The 19287-nt window shown below is 39.6% G+C and overlaps 1 protein-coding gene across 1 annotated transcript; it reads left to right on the top strand.

The window, feature by feature from the left end:
* Window positions 1-598: 598 nt before the first annotated feature.
* Window positions 599-19179, top strand: LOC124174358 (atrial natriuretic peptide receptor 1). Its single transcript, XM_046553418.1, has 20 exons — window positions 599-1216; window positions 1397-1568; window positions 5395-5560; window positions 10768-10933; window positions 11178-11252; window positions 11894-12173; window positions 12342-12451; window positions 12856-13044; window positions 13116-13336; window positions 14220-14459; window positions 14761-14887; window positions 14977-15182; window positions 15276-15426; window positions 15737-15896; window positions 16002-16162; window positions 16317-16483; window positions 16565-16711; window positions 16802-16994; window positions 17074-17347; window positions 17414-19179. The coding sequence occupies exons 1-20, from the start codon at window positions 1106-1108 to the stop codon at window positions 17701-17703; spliced, it is 3606 nt and encodes a 1201-aa protein (XP_046409374.1). The 5' UTR covers window positions 599-1105; the 3' UTR covers window positions 17704-19179.
* Window positions 19180-19287: the final 108 nt, after the last annotated feature.

Here is a 19287-nt window from a genome sequence, read left to right as displayed (position 1 = left end):
AAATTAAGGAACGTACGGCAGATTTGAAGCCACAACAATACGACTTCGTACATGCTAAGGGGCCGTTCATAAATCACGTGACCAGTTTTGAGCTTTTTTTGCACCCTACAATAAAGCTATACATTTTCAACGAATGTCTTACTTTCAAATTCAAATATCACGGCCGACAAAACAAGATCACAAAAAATTTAAATCGCGGAGTTTATGGACGATTTCTGACGTATGTTATAAACCTGGTGAAATTCAATTACTTGTAAAATATTTCCGCATTTTAGACGTGACAAAATTGTTTGGCTTTTTTGCGCAAAGGTCCATTGTCATTTGGGAAAATAGATCGTCGCTGATAAAGGCGGCAAACGTGGTTACCGACCGAGCAAGGCGCGCGTGTAAAATATTAGTTGATATTTTTTTATCACTTATTTTTTTTTCGACATATTTATAGCCAGAAGCTATTTTTACACCTGAGTAGATTAGTACCTTAGTTTTTTTAATTTCTTATAGTCGTAGGTATATTATATCTACTGATTATAGTTAATTAAGATCAACGCTTGAGATTATTAAATTAGACTAAATATAGAACGTGTCGAATTATTATATCAGCTCGAACTCGATCGAAAAGTCAGTATCATGAATAAATGCTTCGGCTTACATCATTCGTGAAAAATGGAAATGCGTTCTTTTCGCGTGTGTAAAATCACTTTCTCAAATTACTTGCATCGTTATTCTTTTTCATTCATCACGGCACAACGAGTTTTTGATTTTATTCATTCGTGCTCATGATTTCTAAGTATCCTTATTTTCCAGGGTATCAAATTTTCCTCCCTGGGAATGAAAATGACTCATCGAAGATTCAAACTCAAAATAAACATGAGCTCGTCAGTTTTTTTTTCAATTCGAGCACCCAAATTACATTTTTTAACAATTCTTCCAATCATCAAATCAGAATCACACAATTCGGAGAAAAAACGAAAGAGAGAGAAAATGGACGAGCTACTTTTCAACCGAACATTCCCCAGATATTCAAATTCTGGATTCCGCAAACAAGTATATAGGTTTAATAAATAACTGTACGCTTAATCGTACTCTTCGCAGGAATTGTCAGTCGATGTTTCAGTCTGGTTTATATAGAGTCTGTAATGTTGCTAAAAGATGGCGGCACGCTACGCGAATCGTTTTCCAGCCCCTGCGTAAAGGGAGAATAAGCCCATATATAGGGGTGAGTTTTGCCCCGCGAAACTTCAGATCTGTTTCAGCGCGCGCGTTGCTACCTTTAAACCTATACATTTTATTATATTACATACATATTATTATCCACAATATACCCGCGTTGAACGATCCTGAGGATTTAATTTTAAGGAACTGCAATGTAAGGGTAGAAAAAATAAATTGGTTAAAGAAATATCGAGTGGAGTGGAAGCAGCGGTCGATTCCACCCGAAAATTGGAGTGAAAATATCGGACTCGTATCTCGGACGAAAATGTTGGAAAGAAATTGTCACTGCGTCGCGATCGTAACTTTCGCCGTGTGCTTCGCATCTAGAATTCTACTCGCGATGACGATGATTTCAGGTGAGAAACATTCGCCTTAAGATCACTCCCTGCATTATTTTTCATCGCAGTGATAACGTTTCGTCGTAAGGTTTGCTGTAATAACTAGGAGCACTGCAGTTACAAAGACGTCGTAGCTTTTCACGGTGACTTTCATGAAAGGTTTCGTCGAGCTAATAAATGTTTACGATTTTTTAAGGCGGGTATTAAACTCTGGATTTTTCATTTTCGCACTTTCTCCTGCCGGCAACACGTGCCTTCGTGATTATGACTCACCTCGAGGTGTTTCGGCATCTTTTGGGCTAAGAATTTGAAAATTTTACTATGAATGTAATTTTTTCACCTCGGAAACTCTCAAAATTGGATTAATTTTACATGCAAATCAGCCTTTTTATGTCCAAATTCATTTATATCCGAATTTGATCTGTTACATAATATATTTCGCATTTAATCAATTACGATTCTCTAAGTCTTGCTAGTATTTGTGGTCTAAAAACGCCAATGAATTAAGAATGTATTTGCATTAATATCGCGAAATTGAAGCTTTCGCATAGAGAAAATCATTGTAACGAGGTGAATTCTGCATTCATATAGCACTGAACAATTCTATGGGCAATCATGCAGAATCGCTACACTCGAGAGGATGTTATGGTCATACAGGACGTTGCATGCACTGCTGGTTTCCAGACAATTGGTCATATGAATAAAATAATAATACTTCTGCTCGATGTCCCTTGATTGCGCAGACGATTTGTAATTAGATACACGCTTAGTTAGTTGTCGTCCGTTTATTCGTGTAATTCATAAACGTATTCCGAACGTAACGCCGTGGATAAATGCGAGAAAACTTGCTGCGATTCACATTGATTTCACATTTCGGCGATATTTCTGGTTAAAACGGATCTAAAGGAATCCAATTTTGACAGTACGATGCGTTCTTGTCTTATTCATTGGTTAAGAAATAGTCTCGACACACATGATTACCGAAATTTCGATATAAAAAAATACATTCCATCAAAATCATTCTGACGATTTTCTTACATATATTTTTGAAAATCAATTGCAGTACTCTGAAACATAGGAGAAAAGAATCGATGTAATATTTTACTTGAAAACGAATAACATTTGAAGAACTTCACGTGAAATTTCGCGTTATTGTCGATACTTTCTTGGTTATTGCAACGCAAAATCAGTTTGTTCGGTTTAATTTACTTTTTTAGTTAAATAAGGCTTTAACGTCAATTTATTCTTGCACAAGCATTAAATTTTCGCAACAGTTGCAAGAAAATATAGCAACGGTGATCGTAATGAGCAAGAATAGTAACGGATACTAGACCTTCTGGTAACAGCCAGAAAACTAATTTTCATTTTCTACCTAGAACTATAATTTTCGATTGTGGTAAAAAATGAAAATAGTTGAGGACTGAGCGGTAACCGGAACTAAAAATTTCTCTCAGTGTACGAAACCATCTATTTTGCAATTATTATCAGTATAATTATTAATATGAGACAAGAGTAGAACATTAAGAACATTTATCCGCGCATCAATTAACGTTTATCTTATCACAGTTTGACCGCAAATAAAATTGACGACTTTGGTAATTATACGGTTCAGTGGATATTTTCGACCCGTGATATACAGATATAAGATAAGTTTCGAAGCTTATACATTAACAAATCTATGTTATTGGCGTCGATTTAATCGCTGTAAAATTTTTGCACACGGTTTCTACTTGTCTACATAATGCAATAATTTTTCAGAGCCTTATCAAGATCCGCGTCAACGAATCACCGCCAAATATCCGTAGGCTGGCGAAAGCTACCAAAAATTTTTAAACTTTGAACGACCATCCTTACTGTTTTGAAAGTTAATACGCCGTTTGTTGTATTGACATCGAAACGCGTTTACCAATTATTTCGTAAATATTATTTGTCTGTTATTACAGGAGAATAAAAAGAGCAACCTGATTCGGAGTTCTGCGATCAACGCACAAGCAATTTATCACGGAATCCTTAGCTTAAAGCTGTAGAAGAAATTGCTCGGAAAATATAATAATTAAAATAACGTTACACCTGTGTAAATATTATCATGCGATGTACGTATGTTATTGATCGTCGCATGAAAATGACGATGAAATAACGTTGCCGTGTTATCGATAAAATCGTTTCCGTTTTCTGCCAATATTTCCAAATCGAAATAACGTAGGCATAAAACGGATGATTCGGATTTTAAATTCGTTAGCTTCTGCTGTACGAATTTCGGTTACCCCGATTTCATCGCGTTTTTTGATCGTCCGTTGCTGCGGCCCTGATTCCAACCTCCTTGTTTCCTCACTTCCGTTTATTGCCTGCATGCAAAGTAATTTAATTCACGGAAGCAAAACATTGAATATATTTAGAGAAGGTTTAGATCAACGACGCTGAGGTCAACAACATTTTTGTAACAACAAACGAAGTTTTGCCTTCTATCTGTTTAGGAGTGTAAATTTATTCACTTTAAGGCATTTATCCCAATTTCTAAGCATTCCTTAATTAATTAGGATAGGTGACCATTTGATATACGATGCGGAATTGCGACCAATGGCGCGATTCGAAATTTTCGTCGCAGTATCGCTCTAAGCGATATTGTTTCAATAAATTCATCGTATTAGTTTTAACCAATTCAAAACTGCGTGTATCGATTTTTCTCATTATTTGACGGCTTACTGCCGAGGAAATAATTATCTTCCGGCGATAGACGCGCAACTGCTCGTGTTTTTATACCAAAGTTCGCGCGAATGCTAAGCGTGTTTAATAATTAGAAGCTTCACACCAAGTTTCTAACGTCACGGCAGTTAATTAGTCGGCATATAACGACGAGACGCGTCTTTGAATAACGAAACTAAGGAACACGGATCTGGGAGTTTGATAAATTTATCATCCTCCGCGGGAAGTTGAAACACAGTCAAATCCCTCGTTACAAGTGCTCGAGTAAATCTGCAGAAGCTAAGTATCGCCGATTTCTATTCACAATTCTCGTTCTCCAGTCAACGTCTTTGATAGATTTAAACCAAGGATTATGTAATTGTATAAAATAACGAGAGGATGGAACAATGACATTGCCCGTGGGCTTCTTATCGCTACAACATTCGAAGGATAATTATTAATATATTCTCCTCGTTATAAGTTTTGGTACAACCAAAATATTCCAACCTTTCATCCGATTTGAAATTCCATCAATCCCGCCAAGTTTTGAGGAAATATAAACATCGCTAAATAATAACTGAATAAAATATGCATGCGAATTGCGTGAGTTGCGAAAATCAATTTTTTTTCTCCTCGCCTTCCGTTGTACCAAGACGAGGCGACAAGACTTGCAAATTTGCAAGGGCGAGTTACCAAATGTGCAAAAATATCGCGTTCACAGTTCTCCTCCTTCACGTTTGAACTGTTTATCAATTCGTTGTCAGTAAAATTCAACCCAAGATCCCGACTAGTCTATACAAGCATCATAACTTACGATTGTTTGAAAATTGTTTCAAGGATATCGCGTATTGATTGAGCCGATTGAAACACCGCAGTGTCTAATTACGATATTATTTTTTTTTAAACCTACGGGGTTGCAATTAGGTAATTAAGCCAGAGTCGCATGTGAGTTATGAAGTTTTTAATTGTACCATATATTACTGCACCTATAGGTATCATAGATTATAAGTGAACACGAATCGAGTTTCGCGTTATAATATCGTTAATTAAATAGTTTGAAGGAAATATTCTACGTGTGGTAATTTAGAGATGTAAATTTTAGAATTTTTCGGAATTACGAGGTAAAACTGTACAACTTTCTCTCTCTCTATTTTCGGTTCAGCCCTTCAAACACCGATGCAAACTTACAACGTCGGTGTCCTGATGGCTTCGCATCTCGACAGTCCTTTCGACCTGGAACGCTGCGGTCCTGCGGTTGATTTGGCGCTCGCTGAGGTCAACGAATTTCTGACTGGCCACAACGTTCAGCTGCAAAAGGTCCAGGGCAGGTGAGGGATCTTCGAATCCTCAGTTTCTGTCCGAACGATACGAAAAGATCGTTGGATCGAAGTCATGTTCACATTGCGAAATCCTTCAGTACAAATTAGCGGTTAAATTTCGGGTGGGGTCAAGAATATAGAAAGATGAAAAAAATCGAAGGGCCACAATATCGAATTTTCAAAAAAAGTGAACACTTGATATACAGAATTTAAAAGTGTTTAAAGTCGAAGTATGGAGAAGAATGTCAAGCTGTAGAATCGTCAGGATTCCTATCTATAATATAGAATCGTATAAAGATCCTCGATTTTGCTGTTCCATGTTTTGATCTTTCTTTACTTTGTTTTTCTGTGTTCCGACTTACTACGTTTTCAATTTTCTGTGCTTGGAACTTTCCACATTTTTAAATTCTACGAATAAAATTTTCGCGTCTATGAAAATTCGATATTCTCGTCGTTCTATGAATCAGCAATTCTATTTTTTCCCCGTACCCGAAATTTGAAGAATTAAACTTCGTCGATGGATGAAATGTTTGTAGAAATTGAACGCGGAAATGGTCACTTGATCGGAGGCTTAAATTGGAATCTAAATGACAAGATATACCAGCTTTGCGGAGTTACAATAATTTACAGCCTACCTAAGCGTACCGATCAGAGTGCCGTGTGTATCCTGATACGGAGAAATTAGCCGAAGGGATCGATGATTTCTATCAGCAAGTCAACGAACTTCTCCGCGGAGAAACATGTTTGCTCGATATTTTGGTTTGCTTTCTTTTTTTTTTCTTTTTCTTCCTGCTACTTAGTTATCGCAAGCCAAACGAATTGGTGTATGGATGAAGAGGAGAAGATGTATGAAAAAAAAGAATACGAGATAAATCCTACTTTCTCGTATTTTACGCCGCTTGATGAATTTATATCGACCATTCATCATCGCGATGATGAAAAGAGAAGGATATTTTAGACTGGGAAATATATACGCGGATGATACTGTTGACAAATAAAATATCGCCGTTCGTTCGTGATCGTAACGTGACGATGACATGGTAAATGTTATCGTGATTAAAGTGATAACGCAATTTATCAAGCCGATGAGTTTTTGACTGTTCAAGATTAGTCGAAATGATATTCGTTTAAAAAATTTCGGGCCCTCATATTTTTACCAGCTCATATCGCAGATTCATGTGGGACGCGTTCCATCTCGAGATATGACAGGCATGAAAAAACGAATTTATCCTTCTCTTTGTTGAACAAAATGAAAATATAAGGGCAACGCTATTTTACGTATATATTATGGGCTTGCGACTGGTCACCAAGACGATTTATAATATATCCATAAAACGGGTAAAACTCGACTTTGGAAGAAACTGATGAAAAAATTCCAGACCTTAACGTCTTGTTAGTGAAAAGCTGGAGCTTCGGAATATTTTCCGAAATTCTTTATAGCCAAGTGGCTGAGCTGAGCATGGGATTGAATTTCAAACGACCGTTTCCGGTTCGCGGGCTCGAATTGATGATTACATTCTTTTGACAATCAAATTTCGCGCCTCATTTAGTGCGAGACTACTCGGCGAGTGCAATAAAAAATAATTATCTGCCCTGCCGGCCAGCTTTTCTCGCATCAGATTTCTTCTTGTCGTCAAAAGCCGAGGAACCGTTTCAATCTGTTTACTACGGCATGATAACGAACGCGTTTATTGTCTGTGTTTAACGATCGTGACTTAGTTATTTAGTACACATTGCACTGAATCGGCTTGTGCTCATTATCAACTATAATTAAGCAGCTACAATTTATATGCGTACCTCCGAAATCGTTCGGGGTTTATAATCTGACTTAAACATCGATAATTTTCATTTCACCGATAAGCGGAACAGATAATTTATTCACATCTTAACAATGCCAGATTGTATTGAAAATGCATAGAACCGAAATTTATTCAATTCCAACTTGAAACTGAATATATAGAGGAGAGTTTTTTATGCATAATGATTTGAAATTTTTGTGTCTAGCATTTTATTTCCTTGATAAAAATGGCCAGAGTATGTCGAAAAATAAAGTGCAAGAACTATTCGATTTTAGTTTAAATGTAAATAAATCCACAAGGTGGCGACCGTGAAAATCGAGACAGTTGATTGAATCATTAAACCCTGCATTGTTCCGATGTTTGTGATTTTTATTTTCGACGAGTAGTAAAAAATTTGAAATAATATGCAATCGATGTGACAATAACACGATTTGTAGACGAAGACAGGATGGAATCATACAATTTGAAAAGAGTGTATGAAACGTTAGGGGAAAACGTTATCTTGGAAATTATTGATTCACGTGTGGTTAGCGATAATTATTGTCCTCGTTAAAACGTTGCAGCGCGAGTTGTAACTCTGCGGGTTTTCCATCATCTCGGATTTCTCGTTCGTTAGAAGTTCTCTCGCCATTCCTTGTAGCCAGTCAAGTGAAGTCAAGGTAGAGGAAGGTATAAATACGGCTTACGTATTACACGTAAGCTTTATTACATATATTTAGTCGTCACTAATTAGACGTATATCACGTGTCAGCGCGTTGCGATAACCCAAATAGAGTATCCGAATCAAATACGCATTACGTGTTTAAATTAGCATGCATCCCTTTTGCGCAAACCCGTTACATCGTTAACAAGGTTTCGAAATCGTGTCCGATTTCTCGTTGCAAAATACAAAAAGTATATGAATCCAAACCGCGAGACGAGGCGTTTGTCCGACTAGGATTACCGTAAAAGTAATTTATCTAAAAATTTGCGATTGTATTTCAGGAGTTTGACGAGCTTTGAAATGTCAAGGACCAGAAATATATCAAACAGCATAAAAACGTGTTCAGATAATAAAAAATTAATCGAAAGCTCTTTCTCGGTGGATAATCTAATTGACGTTCCGTTGGTAAATCTGTGCTTTTTTAACCTTCTTCTTTCGTACCACGATTCCAGGGAAACCTGCAGCAAGGAGGGACCTCTAGCCTTTAATGCATGTAGCCTAGAGCTTGGCAGGCAGACGTCCTTCACAATACAGGACTAATTAGACGCCACGAACTGTCTCCTGTATTCCCATTTCTATGGAAAGCACTGAATGCTTCTGGACCGCTTTGTCAGGCGTCATCCAACACGGTCCGAGCCCAATCACTGCTCATTGTTCAACCTTCGTTCTAGGTGTTGAAGTGAAATGTAGCATATCAATGACCGGTGCAAGTTACGTTCGTGACTTATCGTCTATCGCTCAACACATTTGTCTTACTGCGAGTTAACCTTCTTGCTTCTGATTTATGGTTTCATTCTTTACTGTGAATTGACCGACCCATTGTAATCTGATGTTACAAAATAATAAGAAATTTTAAATAATAAAAAATCCAAAATTTACAGCAGTGCAAGTTGCGCCAATGATAGTGAACACGAATGATCCAACATTTGTGGCACGTTATAAAAACGGATCTGAACGAATTCGATTAACCCAAGCTAAGATATCGACAATTTGAAAATTGGTTCTGAAATTCGAAGGTTCAAAATCACTGTCTCGGCTTTTTTTCATTAGATTTATTGTTTCTTGTTCATTTTGTACACCATAGAGGATCCCACAGATTGCACGAAGAAAATTTACAAATAATTATCTTCCGAGAGGATAAAACTAGATCAGTGAAGGTACGACGAATGATTAAATCTACATCACTTTTTTAGTGGGTATTTTCCAAAGTCACCTCGATTTCCTTCGTTTACCATTATTGTCTTCGTATCCATCCAATTTTCTGTCGATGATATACGTGATTACTTCAATGTAGCAAAGGGTCACCCATATCCGCTGGAATGCCACACACTAACGTACAATTTGGGGTAGAGGAAATTGCACTCATCTATAAGGCGGAGAGACGGGACCGGAAATCGGTCAGCCAGGTTTTAAGGCTATGGAGTTACGTGCGTCGCCTTAAGAGAGCACCAAGAAAAAGAAAGTCTCTTTAAAAAGTATATTTAAACATATCGACAGTGTTGCGTGTTTTTCGTCCGTGATAGCAATTCCCACGAATCTCGAAAGCTGCTATATTTCGCAGCAACGATGCTCAAATCTTCGTTCCTCATATTTTTTGTTGTTGTAGTTTTTAAACCGGAAAATAACAGACCAACTGCTGATATTGCATGGAAAGCTGTCAACGGAAGCTCTGTGTTTGGACTCGCTTGATGATATTTCACGGACAAACAGGTGCATCGCGATTGGGAAAAAGCAATTTGAAAATCAAACAGTGCGCGTCCCGCGTTTCTCGCGAGATTCCAGTAATCGTGCGAGGGCGAGGTCACGCGATATACAGATTAAACAGCGGTCCGAGATCGAGGGACAATTCGAACTAATCCTTCGGCCTAATTCGATTCTTAGCAAATTGATCCCAGCCTCCGCCGTCCGTTTTCTCGCAAGCCGTTAGATCGCTTGAGCAAATGTTCCCGCAGTGATTGCAGGGGCGGGGTTGAAATTCCGAATTTAAAAATTTACGTAAACGCGAAATTCCAAATTTTTGGCGGCGAAACTTGAAGTAAAGAAATCAAACCTTGACGAAACGTCAAAGTTTCGAAAGAAAAAAATGCCGAAAGAGCGTAATTCCGACAAGTCAAAGTTCCGAAAGTACAAAAATCTGAAACATCGAAATTCCAAATTATCGAAGATCTTCAGTTCTGCGAATTTCTAGCTCGGTGAAATTTCACCACTTTGATCGTTCTTTGTTTTCGTTGTGTAAACTAGGCGGGTATATTTTAATTGTCGTAATTTTATTCTATCGATACTTTGGTCAATAGTAACTTAAATTTTCTGAACCTCGCATTTCGGAACTTTGTGCCGTCGTTTTTCCGGCCATTCGAAATTTTCTTGTTTCGTAAAAGCTTGATTTCTTTACTTCAAGTTTTGCCGACAAATAATTTGGAATTATACGCTTTCGGAACTTTTCAAATTCGAAACTTCAACCCCGCCTGACATTGCGTCGATAAAGATCTAAGAAAATTGGCAAACATGCCGCAGGCAGTACCCTGAATTTTTTTTCCAATCTCCGTTCGCCGTCCATTTGATCGAACCTTCGAAACCGAAGAAGCAAAAACACTTGCAACTGGAAAAAAATTGAAAACAATTCTTATACCTCTGGAAAACTAATCAGCGAATTGGTGGCTGTTTGTACAAAAAGAGCCGATAAATTCTTGCTACTCTGAATTTTATTCATTCAGTTATCCGTCGTGCAGCGGGGCTCGAGCACCCGGTTTGGCCGCCGACATGCATTTTCGAGACAACGTGATTGCTTTCATCGGTCCCGCCTGCGCTTTTGCCCTGGAGCCAGTAGCCAGGCTTGCTGCTTATTGGAACAGCCCGATAATCACTGGTATGGGAGATCAGGTGGGTATATTTTTACTACTTATTTTATTAACCGGTGTGGAGGATCGTTGAACACGCGACAAAGCAGCTCGGCGTTCTACGTTTCATGCACCATACAACGACAAAAATCACCGAAGTGAATATGCGAAAAAAAGGTGAAAAACATAATTACCCCCATTTTATGAGCGATTATTGAAACGTATATTTGACTTCTCGTATCTTTGAACGAAATCAAACCGTTGATTCTCACTTTGTACTTACCTAGCCACCTTCGGAGGGAGAGTTATCAGTCACTTCTGGAATTCTTGGTCGACTTCACAAGTGGAGAAACGAGACATCTGTAAGAATTGTGTATAGGAAACCCTCGCAATGTATCGGTTAATTCCAATTTACTCACGTTGTACCTATTCATGTTCAATATTATTACGCTGAAGTTGTATAATTAATTTCTCCTCTTCTCTCTGTCTATCATACAAACGTGTAGTTATGATTATAATTAATTATGTCAATATCGAATCACAGACTCACAGAATTATACATACAATTTATTATTTCATCAATTTATTGTAACATGTACCTTTTGTTAACAAATATATTTTATTCATTTGAGTGTAACTTTTGTTTTGTTTGCTATATTATATTCTGCTTGTGTGTGATTATTGCCACACGATCCGTGGTTTTTCTGTGCAGATTGTTTTTCGTAATTATTTTCAACGTTGCGATTTTGTTGCAAATGTCAGGAAAATACTTTCCCAGGTGGGAAAATAACTTCATTATCTCAAGAACGGATAATTCGATCCTTATGGACGATAAAAATGGTTTGAAATTATTTGCTTAATCATTTATCTCATTCGTGAATGAATTCCTCTTCATCTTTCTGCGAATACCAACTGCAAGGATTTACTTTCGCTTTCGATGGAAATGAGATGCGTACAAATATCCGGGACCCAAATTTATGCCCACACACGTGACAATTTCCAGGGAATATTCAAGGACAAAAGCAAATATCCAACACTGACTAGAATGTCGTACTGTCAGTGCCGTCTTCGGCTGGTATTTTCGAGTATTTTCAAAGAGTTTGGCTGGTCTCACGTGGCGCTAATTCTAGACAGATCGGACTTGTTCTCCCTGACAGTTGGTAAAAATTTGGAATACGGTTTGCGGAAGGAGGGCCTACTCAAGTTCGTCAGGGAACTTGACGGCAACTCGGACGAAGAACCCTACCACTTGTACTTGAGAGATGCTAGCATGTATGCGAGGGGTAAGTATTTCCATAATACTGTAGAGACATCAAACATTATGAGTGACAAATTTCGTCGAACAGCGTAGTGTGATGTAATTGTTCCAGGACAAACTTCGGTTCATTCGAAGTTTACATTATATACACGTGATGCGTAGTTCAGAATTTAACTTTTACTATAATTCACAGTCGTAATTCTAACCGTTCGGGGAACTTTGGTCAGAAGATTCATGCTAGCGGCACATAATCTTGGAATGACAAGAGGCGACTGGGTTTTCCTCGATGTCGAAATATTCCAGGTGACGTTCATTGCCATATTCGACACGAATTTTTAACTTATTCATCGCATGATTCAATCCTGAAGGATGATTTATTTTTCCTTCAATTTTGCAAATCTGTGTCAGCAAAGTCAAGGATCAATAAATGCATGACGTTAGAATCGAGAACGTTTACGGAATTCTCCAAAGTATCGTTCAATTGATACTTGATTAAATTTCGACGCGATACATTGAATATATTACTTATCTAGTCGTAAGAAAAAAGACTGGTAAAAACCGGGGACAAGGACTCCGTCAGAGGCCAGAGATGGATGAAAGGCAATTCTGCGAATACGATTTGAATGATCGAACGAAGCGGAAAATTACTGAAAAATTACCTGTGTTGCGTGTCTTTGAAGTTTTGTAACCAGATGTTCACATTTCAGGGCTCGTACTGGGGTGATCACGACTGGGAAGTCGGCGACAAGGATGATTCTGTCGCCAGGACGGCTTACGAAGCACTCCTGAGGGTCTCGCTCCTCCAGCCAACGAGTCCCAGGTTTCAGGACTTCGCCGACAACGTCAGACACCGAGCTCAGACCGACTACAACTACACTTTTTCCGAGGGTGAAGAGGTACTCGTGAATCCCGTGGTGAATTGTCAGGAACTCGGCTAATAACAATCCGCGCGTCCTTCGTCCTCCAGGTCAACTTCTTCATCGGGGCCTTCTATGACGGCGTTTACCTCCTCGGAATGGCTCTGAACGAGACTCTGGCCGAGGGTGGCGACATCCGAGATGGTATCGCGATCACCAGACGCATGTGGGATCGCGATTTTCTCGGAATCACTGGGCACGTAAGGATCGACGACAACGGAGACAGGGACGCCGACTACAGTATCCTGGATTTGGACCCCATTAACGGAAGGTTCGAATCACCCTTGACTCGATCAATTAACCGTATCGTACACGTATTCCAGTCGGGGACTTCAAATTCCCTGATTGTCACACCGTGGGACTCGGAACGAATTTGAATTTTTGAGAATTTTCGGGCTAAACAGTCCAACGAAAGATTCGGTCGAACGGATAATGAAATGAATAATATAATCAGGGTTTAGAAGGTTGAACTCAAGTTTAGTGTAGAGTTGATATGTTTTTAAAGAATCACTTCTCATTACAAGAGAAAACAAAAGAAAACGTTTAAAAAATGTTAAACCGAAAAATTCAAGTGAGAAAACTTTAAGTATATTTATTATTGGATCCAAGCTGACTTTGTTGGTAATTGGAAACCCTCGAGATCACTTGAAATGAATTTTGAGCAGTTTTATTAAGTTGTTGAATGAAGTATCAGTGTAGTACTTAAAACCCGTAATGATTTTTTATATTCACAAAATTTTCACGACGAACTGACATTCGATGAAAAAAAATGTTTGATGTAAGATTAATATAAAATATTCATTTACGAACAAAATCATGAACCCTGATTCATCGAATAAGACAAATAATACGATTGGAGTACCTACTACAAACGGAACAGTAATTTACCTTTTTTAAAATTATAACCTTAGGTACTTGTGTTAACTTGAATTTGTGGGTTTTGTTTCATACCTTCATTTTTCTTGACATTGAGAAGGGATTCTTTCAGTAAAATTAAACTCAACAAATTATAGAGTTAAACGATCTCTAAACATCGATGTTGCAAATTTTTCAATCGACCAACTGTTCCACCGAACCGTTAGCCCGAACATCCCTAATTTCTCGGAAAATTGAACCATCAGGTGAAATTGCCCTCGATCCCTAATTGTCTCCAGGTTTGAAGTGGTCGCTCATTACTTGGGTCTGAATCGAGAGTACAGCCCGGTGTCAGGAAAGAGGATCCACTGGCCAGGAGGCAGAGAGGGACCTCCAGCCGATATCCCGGAATGTGGTTTCCTGGGTAATGATCCAATATGCTCGAGCAGAACGGAAGCGTACACTTTCGTCGCCTACTCGAGTCTCGCCTTGACCATATTCCTGGTGGTCATAGCGTCGGCATCCTGTGTTCTCTACAGGTGGGAATTCAGACTTTTCTCTCGTAGCCTTGACTGGAAGGAGGGGAGATAAGGAGGAAAGGAGGGGGAATAAAAAATGTACGAAGATAGTTTTGCTGGTCGGTTTTTAATTTCACTTCACCTTTTTCCTTGCACATATACACTTATACTTCTTCTCTTCCTCGTGGTTTATTCTCACCTCACCTTGCACTTTCCCTCCTCTTCGCGTGAGTGGCATTGGAAACTTTTCCGGTATGGAACGATACATCCGTAAATCTTTTACGACTTCTTCGAGCTTTTACAAACAAGTACCACCTTACAGACACCTACGGTTGTCAGCCGACTTGCACAACATGTCGTGGCGCATCAGACCCGAAGAGCTTCTTCTCGAGGTTGGAAAACCTTTTTCCTCGAAGATGAACCTTCATCAGGCAATGTCCGACATTAACGTGAGTTCGTTCTTCCCCATAAATGTCGCTTCAACCGAGTCTCTTGTTAACACCTAAAAGCGACTCTTCGTTCTCGTTTCTCTTCGCAGAATTACGGGCTTGAAAAAATGCGGCGTGGCTCCGCCATGAGCTGTGGATCTCTGCCCCCATCGACGGTCTTCACCACGGTTGGTATTTACAAAGGTGAACGTGTCGCCATCAAGAAAATTACCAAGAAGAAGGTGGTCGACGTCACGAATAAGCTTCTGTGGGAAATTAAACAGGTCAGAGATGTCACTTCGGAAAATACGGTTCGGTGAGAATAACTGAATATGATTTTCTAGAAAGTAACGAAACTTTTCCGGTAACCGAAAGACTAATTCTAGATTTGTGAATTTCATTCCGTCAGGTTCATTGGCGCCTGCCTCTGTTCTCCTTCGCCGACAGTCTTGATCCTGACCGAGTATTGTCCGAGAGGTTCGCTGAAGGACGTTTTGGAAAATGAGGCGATTCAATTGGACTGGAATTTCCGAATGTCACTGATCCACGACATCGTCAAGGTAGAGAAGGTGCAAAGGCAGTTGAAATTACTCGATTTATGGTTTTTGCATCAGGATCACTGGTCGGTTTATCGACCTCAATAATTACATTGATCCATCGTGAAAGCATGCTTTTTCCTTCCACCTTCAAACTGTCGAGAATAGAGCGATTCACGTCAGCCCTAATTACTCGTTATCCTACGGGCAAAAATTAGTTTCGCAGAGCCTAGAATTATCTGTCCTCCCGCAATCTAAGTCTTGTAACTACGGTAGAGGAATTTCGTGGTTTAATCTTGCTGTGGAATGAGAGAGAACCTTTAACTCTCCCCAGGGGATGGCTTATCTTCACGCGAGCGAGGTATCTGCCCACGGAAAGCTCCGATCGTGCAATTGCCTAATAGACGGTCGATTCGTTCTCAAGATTTCCGACTTTGGCCTCAAGACGCTAACCACCCCTTGGGATCTCCTCATGGATGATAATTACTACACGAGTAAGTATCGCCAGTAATATCTTCGCGTCACGATAAAGAAGTCTCGTTCGGAACTCGAGCTGCCAAAAACATGGCGTTGGTCAAAATTTAATTTATCTGTTATAGAACTGCTCTGGATTGCCCCAGAGCTTGTTCCCCTAACGGTGACCCCTGGCAGTGCGGCGACCCAGAAAGGTGATGTTTATAGCTTCGCCGTAATTCTCGAGGAAATCGTCGTCCGCGGAGGACCTTACGAGGTGGCGAGGACATATATGACACCACAGGAGGTATTTTCGTCGGGAAACGACAATCGCCCCCATATATAACTCTGGAATAACATTCCGCACCGAGTTACTGTATTTTTCCCGAATTTCGTTTTACTTAAAGAGGACCAGAAACGGCAGTGGATGTTCTGATCGGGGTGAATTGTTTTATTTTAAGATCGTGAACAGAGTATCTACTCCGGAAGATCCGCCGTTTCGACCGGAAGTAACGCCCCGGGATTGCCCCGCTGATATTCTACTTTTGATGGAAAAATGCTGGACCGAAATACCGGAGGAACGTCCTACGTTTCACACGATTCGGGGAACGATTAGAGGAATTATGAAGTACCTGTCTCGTCGCTAATTTATCAAGTCTGACTCGAAAGATTCCAAAAACACAGCTGACGAAATGGTGATTGGTTTCAGAGGCTACTGCGAAAATTTAATGGACGATTTGTTGAGACGCATGGAGCAGTACGCGAACAATCTCGAGGCTTTAGTCGAAGAGAAGACGGAACAACTCAGTCTGGAAAAACGGCGAAGCGAGGAACTGTTGTATCAAGTTCTTCCAAGGTGAGCGATGTATTATGGTTTGACGAATGAAAGGCGTGATCCGTTCCAAAGTCAGACTCAAGGTACCATTGAGAGTCAACTGTCCTTTAGACAAGTGGCCGGACAGCTGATGACAGGAGAATTGGTTCAGCCAGAACAGTTCGAGTGTGTTACGATATACTTCAGTGACATAGTCGGGTTCACGGCACTCTGCGTTCAGAGCACGCCCATGGAAGTGGTCGACTTCCTTAACGATCTCTACAGTACTTTTGACCGTATAATCGGTTTCTACGACGTTTACAAGGTAAGAGAAAGAGCAATAGGTTTGGGAAAATACAATTGCAGACAGAAATAGGATAAGTAGTGGACTTGCTTCTTCCAAGGTCGAGACAATTGGGGACGCTTACATGGTCGTGTCGGGACTTCCTGAGCGGAACGGAGACGAGCATGCAAGGGAGATCGGGCTGATGGCACTGGCGATTCTGGACGCGGTAAAGTCCTTCGCGATTCTTCACAAGCCCGAAGAGCAGCTGAGTGTGAGGATCGGAGCACATAGTGGTCCAGTTTGCGCTGGTGTAGTTGGTCAGAAGATGCCGCACTACTGCCTCTTCGGTGACACGGTGAACACAGCTTCGAGGATGGAGTCTTCAGGACTGCGTGAGTATTGATGCGCGGCATCGAAAGTCCGTAGTTGAACATTGACCACTTTCGTTTCTCGTTCAGCTCTGCGAATCCACGTCTCCGAGGCGACGAAGAAGATCTTGGACAAGTACGGAACATTCGACCTTGAGCTTCGCGGCGAGGTCGAGCTCAAGGGCAAGGGCCGCGTAACTTCCTACTGGTTGCAGGGGTGTTCCGAACCCGATCCTAGGCCACCAACACCGAAGCATCGTCGGTACAGCAGCAGTCCGTTGGAGAACAACACTGCTCTAAATCCATTGATATTCCCACCGAACAATAACGTCGGACCAAGGACGAACAACAACACCTTCATCAATTTATCCGAGCTGTAAGGAGGGACTTAAGGACGACGATCCTGAACGATGATTGGCCTGAAACTAAAAATAGTTGAGGAGTTTGAGACTAGGTCGAATTGGTCTGGGCATTGATATTATGTGTTATGGGCGTACTTTGGTCACAAATTTGGTTCTCCTAGTTGCTGTTATCGCGAAATTATCACGGAGAAAAAATTATCGATTGTTAGAATAGTGATAATTCAGACGAAAGTTGTTGAATCAGTCTAATTAATATCCCGCGTGATTAACGGTGTTCTGGATCCCATTTAAGTGTAAGCTCCAGCAAAGAGCTCCGGTATTGTATCTGTCGTCACCAAAATTGTCAAATATTTATATAACGATACTTGTTAATTAACTGTCGTCGTTGTAAAGCCAATAATTGTTTATTGCCAGATAATCTTCTCGTGTCTTGAAAAGATCTGTAGAAGAAAGATTTTGATTCGATGATAACCGAGACAAGGCAAGAAAGGAATTGCTTATCGTGAAAATTATTCACGATGACTAGGTGGATATACATATAGGCCATTCCACGTCAAATTAGCAGCCTTTGTACCTCTGCGATTTTAATCATTTTTTAGTACGATTTTCATACCGACCCAATAAGGATCGGAATTTTTTAAAAATTTTTTTAGCCACCAGTGAAATTTGAAAAAAATTGAAAAACAAATTCCAAAAACGCCATGGGTTAAAATTTGAGAAAATTCACACAGATTTTATGATTTGAAATGTGATTCTCAAGCACCATACGATAATGGGATCTCATTATTTACTATTTTTTTCGTAAATTTTTAGTTTTTCCATGTCGGAATTGGATTTTTTTTTGTTTTTTATTTCTATTTCCTGATTTAAATAGGTCACGGAATCTTGAAAATAATGTGATTCTGCTGTCTAATTAGATCGAGGCAAACACAAAATAAAAAAAACAAAAACAATTCCGACATGGAAAAATTAAAAACTTGTGGAAAAATAGTAGATATTGAGATCTCATTATCGTGTGTTGCTCAAAAATCAAATTTTGAATCACGGAATCAATGTGAATATTTTAATATTCAAAAAAATAACACTTTCCTAATTGGTTGGTTTTTGGTTTTTTGTAAATTTTACCAGAGGCTCAAGAAAACCTGGATAAATTCTCGGGACTTTTTGGGATGGCAAGAACGTCAAACTAAAAAATGATGAGAATCGAAGGGGGTTGAGGTATATGAGCTGCTAATTTGACGTGGAATGCCCCATATCTATTACATGATACAAACTGAATTACCGTTAGGCACCGAAAAATGCAAGTAGGGCGAATTCTTACGAGTGTGTGATTATGTCCGAAAGGAAATGTATTTTTTAATAACGTTGTGCATGACTGATGAAAATGTTGACAGATGATAGGTGAATAAGGATACCGAGGCATATCGCGTCATTATATCTATGTCATGATGTGAAAACTGTATCGGCTGTTATCAATAATATTTGTTAATTAAATAAATGACTGTGATGGTATGCAACACAGTGTAGAAAATATTGTTAATCCATCGTAAATGCTCTGCAACTGCCAGGTTCTTCTCCTTCCGGTTTCTATCCGAGATCAGG

The sequence above is a fragment of the Neodiprion fabricii genome, chromosome 1 (assembly GCF_021155785.1).
Source record: "Neodiprion fabricii isolate iyNeoFabr1 chromosome 1, iyNeoFabr1.1, whole genome shotgun sequence".
In the NCBI taxonomy this organism is placed as follows: Eukaryota; Metazoa; Arthropoda; class Insecta; order Hymenoptera; family Diprionidae; genus Neodiprion; species Neodiprion fabricii.
The sequence above is the reverse complement of the archived record's forward strand: the minus strand, read 5'-3'. Positions and strand labels throughout refer to the sequence as shown.